The 16,191-nt window shown below is 42.9% G+C and overlaps 2 protein-coding genes across 2 annotated transcripts in view; both read left to right on the top strand.

Annotated features, from left to right (window-relative positions):
* Positions 1–16,191, top strand: part of LOC311328820 (mitochondrial adenyl nucleotide antiporter SLC25A24-like) — a gene marked incomplete at both ends in the record, with an annotated part of 358,532 nt that overhangs the window by 132,668 nt on the left and 209,673 nt on the right. The window lies entirely within an intron of this gene.
* Positions 5,077–15,782, top strand: LOC311328805 (endothelial cell-selective adhesion molecule-like; the record flags this gene model as incomplete). Its single annotated transcript, XM_084462716.1, is given in 8 exon segments — positions 5,077–5,106; positions 9,686–9,859; positions 11,403–11,604; positions 13,030–13,185; positions 14,869–14,991; positions 15,084–15,216; positions 15,323–15,551; positions 15,555–15,782. Coding segments are annotated over 8 exon segments (1,275 nt in total).

The following is a 16,191-nucleotide window of genomic DNA, read 5'->3' as shown; positions in this document are numbered from 1 at the left end:
GGCTAATCACAGTAAACAAAATCAAATCTTACCGTAGGCAGATAGCGAGTCGCTCGGCAGGTCCGATGGACAACCTCATCCCCGTGTCTGCCTTTGTGATGAGGGGACCGACTTTACCGAGCAACTCGCCAAAGGTGTCCCGCTCATGGTCCGCTTCATCCTGAAGTACTTCTCAAACCGGTCACCATCCAAACGGAGTTCCTGGACAAGTCCATGGAACTCTCCCCGTTGCCGGCGGGTTTGGAGGATAGGATGTACCCAATACCTGCGGACACCACGTTCACGTCGCCTCAACCACAATGCATAGACGATCGCCACACGTTCGACCAGATTAGCATCCATGACAGCACTAAACGAAAAGCCGGGTGGGTTTTCAAAATAGCGCGCGCTAGCAGGTTCGGAGAATCTACTGGCTGTTGTTTCGAGCGCAGTTTTGGACAATGTGATTGGTTGTTGTTGCGTGCGGCAGAAACGCCTTCCGCCATCCGTCAATGTTGACGCATCAAACGCAAGCGTGTGAGCCGGGCGTAGGGTATAGGCAAGCACCTGTGCGGAGAAGGCTGAGGGGGCGTACCCAGCGTGCGCAGGTGGCAGATAGAAGGTTTAACGGTTCTGACCACATTTTGACCATGCAGGAGAAAGAGAGCGAGCCCACTGGGACAAAGCTGCAGGGCATGGCGGCACACTGAATTCGAGGGAAATACTGCCTTAACCTTTCGTAATGGTCTTGTCTTCGACCGTGTTTCGTGGAAAAGCACCCGCGCCCGTGCTCTGCAATGTCATCTATTGTTTGCGCGCCAGACGTGAAGAGGGAAATTATTCATAACCTTTCCCTTTTTTGCACTCACTAAGTTTTGCAGCTTTCTGTGTTTTATAGTCGAAGAAGAAGCTTGCACCAACTCTCAAAGGAAAACGTTTCAGTGCACCTTGCGGAGAAGTTTTGAATGTGAAGGCACTTGTGTGGCTTGGACCAGGAACTGGAGGTTGATGTTGGGAGATGGAGGCATCAGGGAGAGTTCGCGCCTGGCTGACATTGGTGTGGATTATTCAAGGTAAACTAAGCATTTCACGCACTGCTACTCGCCTTTTCTCTCTCGGTTCAAATAACGTCTTCAGAGGCTTTTGGTTGGTCAATTGTTTGGCACATGTAGCCTAGTCCAAGTTTTACGTAGCCTATCTAGAAAACAGTGTAGAATTATTTATTCTGGAATATTAACTAGGCTGCAGTAGGCTAATACATTGTCTGAAGGGGTATTGTATTGTGCATAATGTAGCTTACAATTGCATGTACAGTATTTGATATGCCTGACTTGAAGGACTAGGGGGAGACTGGGGACGATTGGCAACAGACCGTTGCAAATACACGAGACGGTAGACTGCAGACGGACAACACTTCTGGGCTGTAGGCCTACGGGAAAACCAAGAAACACTGCGACGGGATGGCAGGACGATGTATTGCTATCGTAGCCTAATTGTTACAAAAATGGAATGCAATAGGTAACTGACGCGCCAGGTGGTTCGTTTCACACAAGTTAACCTTCTGGAAAAGCTCCGTAGGAAACTGTTTGAAAAACGGTAGGCACTTAAAAAATACAGGCAGGTGACTGGATGAACTATCTGTCTATCACATGGATGTATTAATAGAACGTCTATCACCATCCATCACACGCTGCCGTCACACCTAAGCTGCCAGTTGTTCCTCCTCCTATAGAACACTGATTAGCCAAACTGTTAGGGCCCATGCGGATCCTTATGGAGCTGATCTATGGAGAGTAGGGTTGCAAAGGGGTGAACGTTTCCGTGGGAAGTTATGCTTGGGAATTTTGGAAATGTTTACCTTTTTTGTAGCTTATAACACATTTTTTTCAACAACCCTTTATTAAAAGATTGTTCACCCAATTTGGTAGCCAATTGACCCTGATCTACTGTCCAATGCTGCGTTCTATTGTAGGCCTACTCGGGACTCGGAAAGATCCGACCTCCGACAGGAAAAGTGCAATAGAACGGTCACTTAAGTCGGATTTCCAAGTCGGGAACTCGGGTGACATCCACCAGGTCCGATAAACACACCTGACGTCAGTAGCACAATGAATTTTTTATTTTCATCAATTTTTACTTTATCTTGCCATGCTTTGTGTTTTCGAACGACTTTGTAGCTTTTGTAACAACCGCTGTTCACGGCAGTGTGATTACTCAAATAAGATTGTTGGTGATGTTTTAGCTGTTCAAATACTTAAAACGCAAACATGAGTTTGCTGTGGGTGTCCATGTTTTCCCGAGCAGATGCAATAGAACGGATTTAGATTGGAGGCCGGAACTACTGCGGCAGTGACGCGGAACTACTGACCTCCAACGTGCAATGGAACACAGCACAATTACCCCCTACTAACTGTTTAGGATTCGTCACACAGTTCGTCAGGTCATCAAACGAAGGGGAGAGACAACTACTTGACTACAGTATCTCCGCTCGCAACCATAATTCCGACACCAGAAAGGGTTGCGGTGCGACGAACCCTCAAGATGAGATTAAATTAATCACCCTCGGGGAGTGGCAGCCCAATAGGACACTCCCTCTGGGATCCGGCCATACTCGGATCTGGCAAGACTCCCGGCCCCTGGTGGACAGCTGCACCAGAACATGATGCATTTGACTGCTACACCACCGCGGACCCCTATAATGCTGTGTTCACACCAGGCGAGAAAATTCGAGCCGCCCAGTTCGCCCAATCTCGCCGCGGGATCAGCGCGAATCCGCCACAGAAAGTAAAAAAAAATTGAACTTTTACGAATGTCACCGTGCGGCGAATCCTGGCCGCTGCGCCGCCGAGTTCGGCGATTTGCGCCGCCCGTGCTGCCCACCGCCCAGTTCACGCGAATTGTATTGACTTTGTCATGTAAACTTAACACATAACACAGTGCATAACAGGGAACTTAATTGTAGTTGAGAAAAAAACATAAAATGCAATTCTAGATCTTGCAGCATGATCTTTAAACAACCTGAATTAATACAAATTCAGTTGAATTTCAACTCTGTGCATTCCTCAATCACATGTGCAGTGAATTCTTCCATCACACGCACAGTTAATTCCTAGCATCCTGCACACTAAGAGGCCTGTAGAATTCAAGTTCTACTCAAAAATAGATTAAGTCAAAAATGTCATTTTTAAAATTTGTATTAGAAATGTTTGCCTGCATGTCTGCTATGCCAAAACAAAGAGGATACTAAGAAGTACTTTGGAGTTAAGTGGTTCTTAACGCGTTCGGGAAACCCGGCCAATGTCAGGCAGCTGCGAGTGTTTGGAGCCACCACACGACAGAGAGTTTCTGCTTAGCGCATTGTGTTGCCTCTGTGTATGAAATGCGCTATACAAATAAAGTTTGATTTGATTTGACTTGGTGAGTAGACTCACGAGGCAGTCTCTAAATGCTTCATTCAACTAGAGACTGAGGACCTTCATTCAGATTTCGTCGCTTAAAGTGGTTGGAAACAATTTGAGTTTTAAAAAACCTGCATTGCAGAACCAATACAAGAGAGTAAAAAAAACAGCATTGCAGACCCAATCCAGGACAGTAAAAATCCAAAGTCTTTAGGGAGTAGCTTTGTTCAGGTTTGAACCAATCCAAAGCAGTAGGCATAGTCTTGTTACTGGCCATTCTCGCTGCCATTCTAGCGACTATTTCAACATGGAAAATGTTCGGAAGGTAGAGATCCCGAAACTACTTGGCAAGCACCTTCTGCTCGTTCGCAGTTCAGTTCTGCGTGCTCACAGTTCAGCCCTGCTTGTAGTTAAGTTGGCTCTGGTCACGTGAATCAGTTTGACTCTCTCGCAGTTGATTTCTGCTCTTTCGAGTCAGTTTTGACAATTTGGAAGAAACCCATGGGAGGCACTGGCCATCTTATGATTGGTCGCTTTGAATGTAATAATTTGTTTGTGAGCATGTTTTACACGCTCGAGACCTTTGACATAAATCTGATGCCATATTCTAGCACTGGTGTCACTTGTTCTTATAGAAGGCTTTACAGTGCTTGTCAACTAGCACAATCGATGCACGATAATCCTCCCATTCAAAACCAATGGGGGCGCGAAACTGTAAAGTGGATAATGCAAGTTCCGGTTCGCTCACTTGACTCCCTGGTTAGACGTCCTGGTTAGACGTCCTGGTTAGACGTCCTGGTTAGACTTCCTGGTTAGGCTTCCTGGTTAGACTTCCTGGTTAGACTTCCTGGTTAGACTTCCTGGTTAGACATCCTGGTTAGACTTCCTGGTTAGACTTCCTGGTTAGACATCCTGGTTAGACTTCCTGGTTAGACTTCCTGGTTAGACTTCCTGGTTAGACGTGCACTCAGTCAGTCAGTTTACTTGAAGTTGAGAGACTAGAGGGCAACCGGGGAAACTAGCAATGAATGAGTCCGTCACGTGTGTGCGTTAGTGATCAGTCACATGTGTGCGTTAGTGAACAGTCACAGCTGGAGTCACAGTATTTGCAGTGGGCTGTTAATGTCTTACCGTTACTAAAAAAGGGACGATTTGCTTTTCTTTCTTTTCTAAACAAATGTCCTCTTATTCTATTCTATCCTGAGAATGACTATTTTTACTTCATGTTGACTCTTCTGATCTGAGCATATTTTTGGATTCTTTCCCTTCTTTGAAGTACCTGATTGTAGAAACTGTTTTAATGCTTTTAATTTGTCCTGCCTTTTGTTTTAAATGTCTATAATGTCTTGCTTTTTGTTTTAATGCTTTTAATGTCTCATGTAAAGCACCTTGAATTGCCCTGTGGCTGAAATGTGCTATATAAATAAACTTGCCTTGCCTTGCCTTGCCTTGCTCACGACGAGCGAAGGCTTCGAATTAGCATAAAATAGCCTGGATGATATTTCCCTATAAATATGCGAAAATAAATCCAAACTGGATGCAAGAACAGCTGTTTGCCCAATTTGTGAGTGAAAGGATGGGACATTTAGAGTTGGGATAACTTCCATAACCAAACAAAAAGCATAGGAATATGCATGCAAATAAATAATGTACACCGATAACTGTGAGAAGCGCTGGAATCATTTGGAGTTATAAGGGCATGATTTCAGAATTCAAGGAGCTGCCACAGGTAGGATATTAAACCAACTATAGTCTACTAGACCACAATGTTTGATTCTGTATCCTTCAGTGTATTTATAGGCCTACACTAGGGCACGTTCCTGAATCGATCATTGGTAATGTTAACGATCAATCAATCGATTAATTGTAATTAAAATACCCACATTTCCAAACAATACCAAATGTGTTTCTTTTTCTTAATTGACACTTTATTACGAACAGATTTTTTCTGCCTTCTGCACGTCACAGCTCCTCACAAACACTGAGCCGATGGTGGGTTTGCTGCAGGTGAGACGAGGAGGAGAGCCAGCTTATCGGAGTGAACATTCTTCAAATGATAGAGCGTTGCTGTTGTCGTCCTGTTGTACGTGTACATGGCATCACAATATTTGCAAGTGGCTTCTTGTCCTTTCTTGTGGTGGTCCCACACAATGCTTTGCTTGGCCTGCTTCATTTTTCAAAATATGCCGCTGTTGATTTCTCTGTATTTCTTCCGAGATGGCTGCTTCGTTATATAAAGTCAAAGTTGACCCAACACCGAGTTTCACTGGTAGTTTTTGTGTAATGCTGCTAACAAATAAATCAAGAAACGGACGTACACACACCACCGAAAACATTACCTCATGCCCAGCTGTCACTGGGACAGAGGTACAAAAGAGAGGGGTGGTGCCTTAGCCTCAGCAATATCTCGGGACCCTCATGATTAGGACTAGAGTGAAAAGAGAGGGCCATGGACTAGGAGTAATCCTGTGTGGTTCAGCTGAACGAAACTGAATCAGTTTGTCTTGCAAGAAATGTTTAATCTTATTCATAATGTGATGAAACAGTTTTTATCTGAAATATCAGGTTGCTTAAGTCAACATATCACCTCCCATATTGCTTAATTGTTCAATTTCTTTGGAAAGGCAGTGTTGTGCTGTGGGATGGTCAGTTATTTTCTGATAAAGATCTGCTGCCCCCTATTGTTTGCTGAACCACACAACAACATCACATGTTTTGATGCCTAATTGAGCTCAGCATGCATGGCAGTGCTTGCTTGACTGAGATCATTTTCAGAACGTGCATCCCACCGCCCTAATGGCTGTCCCACGGACTTTGCAACAGTAAAGTCACTAGCACCAGGCACAGTTCAGGTCTGAATGAATCATTTACAATAAAAGAAAATGCCCATATTGACTGCAGTCTAGAGCATGACAGTTCTTGAAATAATAATACAGTCAACAGTAGATTGTGTTTTGTTTTTTTCCTTTTTTTCATGGGTTTAGCTGACTTTGGATTTAGACCCACATCCACACCTTCCAGTGTCTCTGTCTCTGTCTGCAGTCCAACAGGCCCCAGATGGAGACAGCCAGGGATTAGGGAAGATTTTCCTTCGTTTGATAAACAATTGAATGACACAGATCTGAGGATAAACCTGGCAAAATGTAACCACAGGAATAGTTACAAGACTGCACAGTACTATCCTGCATTAACATGGAATCTATCATTCAAGATAACTTGCCTCCATGCATCACCATTCTACAGCAATCACTGTATTATGATTCATATCAAAATATTTACCATATCACATGTCCCCCAGAGGCACATACTGTACACTATGATATTAGCAAAATATATTGTAGTATACTCAGGGGCGTTCCACAACATTCTGGGCCCTTTACACAGCCCTGTCAATCCTATACTAACAAATACCATGATTTTCAAGGGCCTTCTCCCTACTGGGGCCCTGGGTAGTCAGTTCCACCCCCCCCTAGGAAAACCATTATCTTTTCTGTCTTTTTATTTTATTTTTATAATAACCTTTCGCAAAACAACGATTGTTACAAGGGATATTATTCCTGTAGTCAGCACTTTACAGTAGGTGCGCTTCATTCATGTTGGAGTTTTTTTCTTTTGAAAACAAAAAGAAGAGAACAAAAATAGAAGAGAATTTGAATTCTCCAAGTTTCACTAAACACTGTAAATCAACGAATATAACCCCCCTCCCCTTTCCTGGTGCATCCTCTGCAGCAGCAGCATCAAAGCTAGGTTTTCATCATGATAAGCACTCACAACAGGATTTGTGGGACAAACTCAAATCACTGGAACCATGTCAGATTTTATTATTTTATCTGCTCTACTGTATTTGATGTAATAACACATGGGTCATCTCTGATTGAAGGCTGTTTTGGTTTTTCATAAAGGTTGGGTGCAGGGCGAGAGGTAATGTTTCCGATGGCCTGTGTTGGTTTGTCCGTCCGTCTACCCATTAGCACAATTACTCCAAAACTACCAGACCAGTTTTAATGAAACTCTGTGGAGGGGTGTAGCATGGGCCAACTTACAGCCCATTAAATATTGGAGTGGATCCGAATCGCAGGGCCACGAGCCGCCCTAACATGGCCGGCCATTCAGCCCCATTCATTTTTTACACTTAAACTCAAAAAATTCCCCCCATTCATTGTCAATGGGTGGTGGGGGGGGAGGTTGAAACGGCCATATCTCGACATGGGATGGTCACAGTGACACAGGGTTTGGACTGGCATAAAGCTCTCAACCTAACAAATGTAGCAGTACCAAACAAGTCCTGTTCGCACGCACAGAGCCGCTAAATGCATTGAGGGGCGGAGGTCTGTGCTCTCCAAACAGCATTTCTAGTTTAAGGATTAGTCAGTAGGACTGACCAAATTTTCACAAACAAAATTAAACGAGGCACCATAGCAGTCACATGAATGCCTTGAGCAATCAGAATCAGATAGTCACCGCAGATTTAAGCCCAAAACAAGATGCAAGGACCTAACAGATTCCCAGCTGTTCTCCTTCTCTCTCTCTCTGCCTGCACTGCAGCTGTGGAACAGTCCCAGTGAACAGTCTGGCTCTCTGGTAGTGTGTGTTTGTGTGTGTATTTGAGTGTGTGGACTGGGGGTTAAGACCCTCCCCCTACAGCGAGAGTGTTTTAGTGTTAGATTCAGGGATTGAGAGCCTGTTTGCTGAGTGTATATTTGCCCAGACCGGGGCTTTTCTGAGTGAACATCTGTGTGGAGTGAAGCTCCAAGCTGGCGGATCCAGAGAACACTAGCTGCTGGGATCAGTTGATCCACCTTCAGCTGACCAGCTCAGGTGACTGGCCACCCTGTGAGTTTACCTGAACCTAATGCCTTTGCTGACCACCGACCTTTCTATTCTTACATTTGCATTTCTTCCACTCCTCCCCTGCCTCTCTCTCTCTCTCTCTCTGTCTCTCTCTCTCTCTCTCTCTCTGTCACGCCTGTCTGAGTACATCCACCCCTTGACCTTTGTTTTTGTCACTAACTGCCATTGAAGGATTTATGGCTGTTATGTTTGTCTCATATACAGTATGCTGTTCTTTGTTTCTTGCCATAAATTTTTCTGTTCGTTCTTACTGTAATTGGCAGATTCTTGCAAAAAGATGCCTTTTTGTGTTAAAGTCCAAGTAGGGATGTGAATGATCTATCATTAAATGGCATCCAATTGAGTCAGCCCTTCAGTTTTCGATTTGTCTAATCAATTGAAATGCTTGAGATAAGTTAAGGTATTTCTGGGATAATCCAACAAATTAATTTGCTTGAGATGAGTGTATGCATTTTCCCTGGATACTCTTGTCTTATCTCTTTATTAGTCATGCATGTTTGATTTTTTTATTTTTTTTATTTTTATGAGTGGTTAATGACTGTGCAGTAGGTTGTGCTATACTACTCGTTTTGACTGTGAAGATTCCAAGTCATCAAACAAGAACAAAAATAAAGCAGTTTCATATAGATAGATTGAAGCCTTAATTTAGACAGGGAAGAACATACTGAGACCAGCTCTCTTTTACAGATGTGCCGTGCTTACAACATATACACTAATACAGTAGCAGAGTACAGAAAAATACAAGAACCGTGACTGCAGACAACAATGACAACATATTCAATTTATACAGTAGCAGAGTGTGAAAAATACAAAAGTAATGACAACGTACAGAGAGGTACAGAGTAGAATAATGATTAAAGTACAGTAAGGAAATGACTAGCATCAATGGCATTTACAATCTACAGTCCCATAGGTAATAGTTAATAATTCTTGTAAGTGTTTGCAGGGGAATAAGGGATGGGAGCTTTATAGTTTAGAACCAGATTCCAGATAGAAATATGACTGATGATGAGTCTATGTTTGGGCTGAGAGGAAGAGTGTAGGAGGGAAAGGTTCAGTGTTGCCCAGATTACATAAAGTCTCACAGCTGCGCCGGCGAGTAGCAGGTTTATCCAACATTAATCAAGGCACATGCCATTTATTCTGCTTATGATATCTTTTTTGATAATGCCCTATCCAGGCTTCCCTCGCGCTTGTCTTCTGGCAATTGCATGTTTTCTTTCCGTGGCTACTAGCCTTTGTCGGATTAACAACTGCACATGTGTTGGATTATGATACTTGCATGTTAAATGAATACCAGTGGAGTGGGATAAGGGAGGCTGATGCAGATGTCAAGATTTCGCTTTTTGCTCTTGACCCTAAGTCTTACTTTCTTGGACTTTGACATTGGTCATATGTGAAACATATCTTTCACCAGTCATGGTCTGTGGGTTGGGAGAACAGAACAGAGTTGACAGTGTGGGTGTTTTGGTGATTTGCCAGGTGATGCCCAGGGGGTGGTGATCCCCAGACGAGAGATGGAGGTGGTTAAGGGCCAGATGGTGGTGCTGCAGGCCTGGTACAGCGCCTACAACTCCGACATCAGCAAGAACACCGTCATTTGGAACTTCATGGCCAACGAGCCCAAGCAGGTGAGTGTGTTAGTGGTTTCAGATACCCAGCTCTACTGTTTTGTCTGATCCATTCATGCTTATTTATTCAATTCACTAGGAATGTCAGGAGCTCTAGAGACATTCCTAAGGCAATTACTGCTATTAACCATGAATTAAAGTCCATCTAGACTTTTATTGTTAGACTTGGGAATACTACTACTACTTTTTTTTCAAATGGTCTTTGTTAACATGTTGATTGCTTTACTTGTTGTTTGTGTTTTAGTGTTACATGTTTCAATGTGTTTATTGTTTTCATGATTTTAACCTGCACCAGAATTGCCCTCCGGGGACAATTAAGATTTATTGAATTGAATTTTAACAATTGCCCATATCTTATAGGGAGTCCTGGGATCCAATGTCTTTAGTTGTGACAGTGTGACAAATAGTGCACATAGAGAAAGTATTGGAAAAACCTGAAGTCATCTGCAACATTCAGGGATCATTACTTAATGACCACACATCCCCAATTCCTGAATCCCCAATTCCCAATTCTATGTTCAGTTATGAATCAAGGTTCCATGACTTATTCATTAATAGCAAGTTTGTCGAGCAACCTAATACGAATATCCATCCATTTGGCATATTACAAGAAAATTAAAGAGCCTTCAAATTAATTCAGGTGAGATGGGATATAAATGTATATATATACTGTATAGTGCTGCTGAGATGTCCTAAAAGGCAGTTGACGGGAAGTTGAATCGGTGTTGGTAAACTGTTTAGATTAAAATTATCCTGAACACCACTGTTCCTATAGTATCAGCCATACATACAATCAAGAGGAAGATATGGATTGACAGACATGCAAACTAATAATGGTGACCCAGCAAATGTGTTACATGAATGCTCTGTAGGTTGCCTGTGAGCTTATCTCAACCAGAAAATCAGCCTAAAAAATTATAACTCGACCATCTGCATGTAAACCTCAGGATTATCTTTATGAAGGACTTCTGTTATATGGTTAAATTTTTGGCACAATGGTTGGCACGTAGCTCAGGAGGTAGAGTGGCCGGCTGGGGATCGCAAGGTCCCCGTTTCGATCCCAGCTTCCGGAGTGTGGGAAGTGTCCTTGAGCAAGACACTGAACCCCAAAATCGCTCACGTGCGGCACAATGTCACACGTACCTTGTAGTGTTGCCTCAAGAAGGTCTTTGGACCATTCTGTGCGGAGTTTGCAAGGGTTTCCCCCATAAAGAACCCAGTACAAAAAAACATGCAGAAGTCTAAAACAGAAGGACAGATTGCTAACACTGTCTGTCCCGCCCCCTTATGAAGGACTTCTGGTATATGGTTACAGTTTGTGCAAAGTTTTTGATTTTGGTTTCTCCTGTACCAGACATATATTTCTTCTAGATGAGTATAAGATATTCTAGGAGAAAATTATGTTCTATTGTCTAATAACCTCGCTCAGTATGACAGAAATACTGTACACCAAAATTATGGTTGACAGTTGTTTTTTGCACAAATACCAAATGGTTACAATGCAGAAGTGCTAAGATGTTTCTCCTCCTGTTACTTTGTGCAGGTCATCTCCTACACCCCAAATGTTATCCATGATGGTAGCTCTGATTTTCGGAAGCGCGTAGGCTTCAGTGTGTCCATGCCCTCGACCAACCTCTCAGTCTTCATCAACAACACCCAGGAGTCGGACTCAGGCCGCTACGTCTGCAGCGTCATCATCCCTTCATCTCCAGGTCTCATTGGGGAACTGCGCCTTAATGTCAAAGGTAGCAGAGACAACCTCCAAACTGTCAATCAAACCGATAGCACATAAGAGGGCCTTTATTACCTCCCTTCATCATTACCAAACAGTTCTCCTTCTGAATAAAACAAGTATCTATAGTGCATGAGAGAATGGTTGACTTAAAGGAACATGCCAACTTTGGGAAATTAGCTTATTTTCCATCTTCCCCAGAGTCAGATAAGTAGATACATACCCTTCTCTTCTCTGTGAATGCAGTAGGAAGCTTTGAGACCAGTTACTGTAGAGTCATTAGCCTAGGCTAACTGGTGGCAAGCCACTTCCAGTGATTGCAGCTAAGCTAGGCTAACGACTCTAATGGGTCTCAATGCTGACTACTGCATGCACAGAGAAGAGAAGAGCATGTATCTACTTATCTGACTCTGGGGAAGATGGCAAATTAGCTAATTTCCCCAAAGTTGGGGTGTTCCTTTAATATTTGCAGTATTTGGTCATATTTTCCAGGAAATCTTAATTATGTGGGATGAACCCGGTGTTAAATGATTTTAATACCCAACATGAAGGTGTATACACATACAGTATACGTTCCTTTCTCCACAGCTGCACAAATGTACACAGTTGTATAGGCCACATCTGTGTACATACTGTACAGTAGTGATATAGTAAATAGCCTACATGAGGCAATACTATTGTGGGCAGATACATAATCAGGTTAATTGATACTATAACATACATTTTAACAGAAAATAAAAGTTATAAAAGTAACTCTTTGAAACTGTTATTCAAAACAGCAATCTTGCATTGATTGAGGTAGTAGCCTATTACCCTATACAGGGTAGAGAGAAGGTTGCTGTTGCATTGATTTTCAGCTCAGAAAACATACGGTATGCAGTTTTCAATAAAATGCATTCCTGAGCACTGATACACATATGTTATGCGCTATGTTGTTAACATGCACAGTAGTCAATCCATGCTCTGGTAATCATGATATTTACATATGTAGGCAAGCACTTTCCAAATGAAGCTGTCTGCATTACTGACTTGTTCTATAGTAAATGTAGCTATTACGACATATCCTATAGCCACAACAGATGGACACGGGGCCAGAATCTTCAACTCCAACAATATGATCATCCATTCTGGGAAACCTATCCTATATATTTAAATGGATTCATCAGAAATTTAGAAGGTCAATTAAAGGTTGTAGCCTACTACAAGCTATCTAAGCTGTGTGCTTCTATCTACAGTATCACTAATTTCTTTGTTGTAAAGCACTTTTTGTATTCAAGGTGCTATGCAAATAAATAAATAAATAAATAAATAAAACAATTTTCCCCCACAGGGATTATTAAAGTATATCTTATTTTATGCAAATAAAGTGTACTATTATTATTACTTGTTTTCTGTTGATACGTTTCTTTCACTCTCTCTGTCTCGCTCTCCATCTCAGTCCCACCATCGCCCCCAGTGTGCACCATGACGGGGAGCTCTGTGCTGAATGGGAACGTTACTCTAAGCTGTAAGTCCAGCTCTGGCAAACCTGTGCCTCAGTACAAGTGGAAGAAGATGGCACCCATTTCAGAAATCTTCTTCCCTCCTGCTCAGAGTAAGTGTTTGTGGCCCTTTACCAATAATTGGGAACAATCCCTTGAAACCTCTTTGTGAACTGTTACTGATCTGTTGGTATTGGTAGCCCCATTAGCAATGCATCTTATGTACTGGACTGTGGTGTATATACAGATCATCTTTCATGCTATTTTCTAAAACTATTCTATCATAGACAGATGCAGATATGTAAAAAAAAAAAACCAAGTTTAATACAATCCACAATCCTAATTAAATTAATGTAGTATATCTGTTATACTTAAATCTGCAATCATTGACTTTATTCACATTGTCAAAACTAATTAAAACCACCTGATATCAGATTGTTTCACTAAGCTATAGCGTCCGATTAGTGTCCTTCTTCAATGACTCATCCCTACCGGTCGCCACGTCTGCAGTTATTCCAGCATTTATGCATGTGTTGTTGTCAATAGCCAGCCTGTGCCTTTGCTCTGCCCCATACTTTAAACATATATATTATATAAGTTTTAGCCTTTTGTTAGTAAACAAGTCTCTTCCTGCCATCAAGCGGTAAATAAAATCACTGATTGCTGCTTTAATTATACTGTATTTTGCCATATCAGTATTCACACAGCATGGGTCAGATTAGCATGGATATAGTCCCCCATGGGTGGTCTTATCTCTGCAAACATACCCCATTTCTGCAGACAGAGCTACTCTCAAAGTAGATGTTAAAGACAAATGTGTGGTTTGTTGGTGGTGAGATTGCAGACTCATTTTTCTCTCTGCCGACAGAATATTTTTTTATGTTGTGTCTTTTGTTATGCTGGATGCCCCATGAAAGCTGCAAAGACACTCACTGACCAAAACAGTGGTAAAGCAATTATCAGACTTTCTCAAAAGTGCTAGTTCTGTCAACGTTTTGATCTGAACCATTGTATATGATCATAAGTAACCTTAAAACAGGGCTAAACATGCATTTTCCCTTTACTACTCCTTTAAGTGAAGCGCGTGCGCGAAAAATTGTGCATGTGCACATGCAAAACGCACCCTTTATTTTGTCGATAAACACAGCCTACATTTGCGGCGACTCAGGAATCCGGGAGCTACGGTCCAAGCTTCGTTTTCATTTTAATTAATTATTTATTTATTTTTTCACAATAATTATCTATTGTATAGATGGGGATATCTCCTCACAAGCTCGGAGAGCTGTTCCTCTACTCCTTCAAACATCAAATGACAGACAAAACTAAAACAAGGCTGTGGAACAAGCATATCCATGGCAACGCACTAGCCTTCTATCTAGCTATCCAATCACACTTGAGCGACAATTTGTGACTGAGTCAGCGACATTAGAAAAAAATGTTGGTGCACGACAGCCATGGATGTATTAATAGAACTGGGTCACTCCATTCACAATAATTAAATGATAATAAAACTATGACTATCATTAGGCCTATAGGCTAGCTAATTTTATGCATGATGGTGAAGATGCTGAAAAATAGAAATGTATTGCATTGGCAAAAATTGCATATTGTAAAAATTAATTTAGAGAAGTTTAGACAAAAGTTTCTCAAATCGCTTTTTCAGGGGGGCTCATACATTGTTGGGGCTGAGCCCCCCCTAGCCCCCACATAGCTCGCACACTAATCTTAACCACTCTTGCTGTATGTGCAGTAGGCCTACATCGTAAAGAGTGTGTAACACTGTGCTTCGTTTCCAGATGAGAGACAAGGCACTCTGAGGCTGAATAACCTGACTAAAGGCATGTCAGGGAAGTATGTTTGCCGAGCCAGCAACACTGCCGGCTCAGACAGTTGCTCCATTAACCTGGAGGTCTTCACCTGTACGTACAACACAGTAAACGGCACACATAATCAAACTGCTCAATATCATGGCCCTCCTGACTGAACTGTATTTCTGCCTCCTCTTCCACAGCCTCCAATGCTGGAGTGATTGCAGCGGCCACCCTGGGGTCGATAGTGGGGTTGGTAGCCATCCTGCTCGTCCTCGTTTACATACTGAGGAGGAGGAGGAGGGACACAGAGGAGGAGATAGCCAATGAAATCAAGTGAGTTTTGTTGTTTTCATTCATAGCAAGTCCACTGTATATGGACAAAATCCATTTGAATCCAGATTGTCTGTTTACTTATTGGTTCTCCGTCTGTTTGATGCAGGGAGGACGCCCAGGCACCCAGGCGTGTGTCCTTGGCAAAGAGCGGCACGGGATCGGACATCATCTCCAAGAATGGCACACTGTCCTCCATTGCCACGAGTCCGCGACCACGAGACCAGCCCAGTTTTCACTACCCCTACCCTCTCACACCTGCCTCTGACACAGGCTCAGTATTCACTGCTTATCAGCTTCGGCCCGGGGAGCCCAACCCACTGCAGGGCCTCCCGGGCTAAAATGGAAATCCTCCCAACAAGCACCCCTGGCCCCCCAGTGCTAATGGGGTCCCTCCCCAGGCCCCACGCAGCCCCAGGGTCACTCCATCCAACAGGACTAAGGGTGCCCAGCCCCAGGTGCCACACCCGCTCGCTGCTCCTGCAGGCGTCAGCTCCTCCACCCTGACAGGCATGGGCGCCGTGCCAGTCATGGTGCCAGCTGACAGCCAGGCGGGGTCGCTGGTGTAGCGTCAAAAAGGGGAAAATCCACACTAAACGCTTATTTGAATGCATAGTACAGCAGCAACAATGAATGCATTTCAGCCCTCTGGTCGTTTAGGAGGGAGTTTCCTGTACAAGTACTGAGAACTTACAAACAACTTCTTTGAGAGAAAGGCACTCTGAATAAGAGGTGTTTTCTGCAGGAAAGCCTAGTGATGATTCTGGACATTGTCCGATGATTTAAGTTGCAGTTTGAAAGATTTTCATTTTCTTTTCAACTTACTATCGAGGTGTTTTTAGGATGTCATCGCTGAATTCTGACATACTATGACCCATATTTGTAAATTATCTATTGTAATAATAACTTCTTATATAATCCAATGTTCCTGTGGTTTTATCACATACAGTGATACATGTACTGTATACTGAGAGGTTA

The sequence above is a fragment of the Borostomias antarcticus genome, assembly GCF_949987555.1.
Source record: "Borostomias antarcticus genome assembly, contig: scaffold_62, whole genome shotgun sequence".
Taxonomy (NCBI): domain Eukaryota; kingdom Metazoa; phylum Chordata; class Actinopteri; order Stomiiformes; family Stomiidae; genus Borostomias; species Borostomias antarcticus.
The sequence above is the reverse complement of the archived record's forward strand: the minus strand, read 5'-3'. Positions and strand labels throughout refer to the sequence as shown.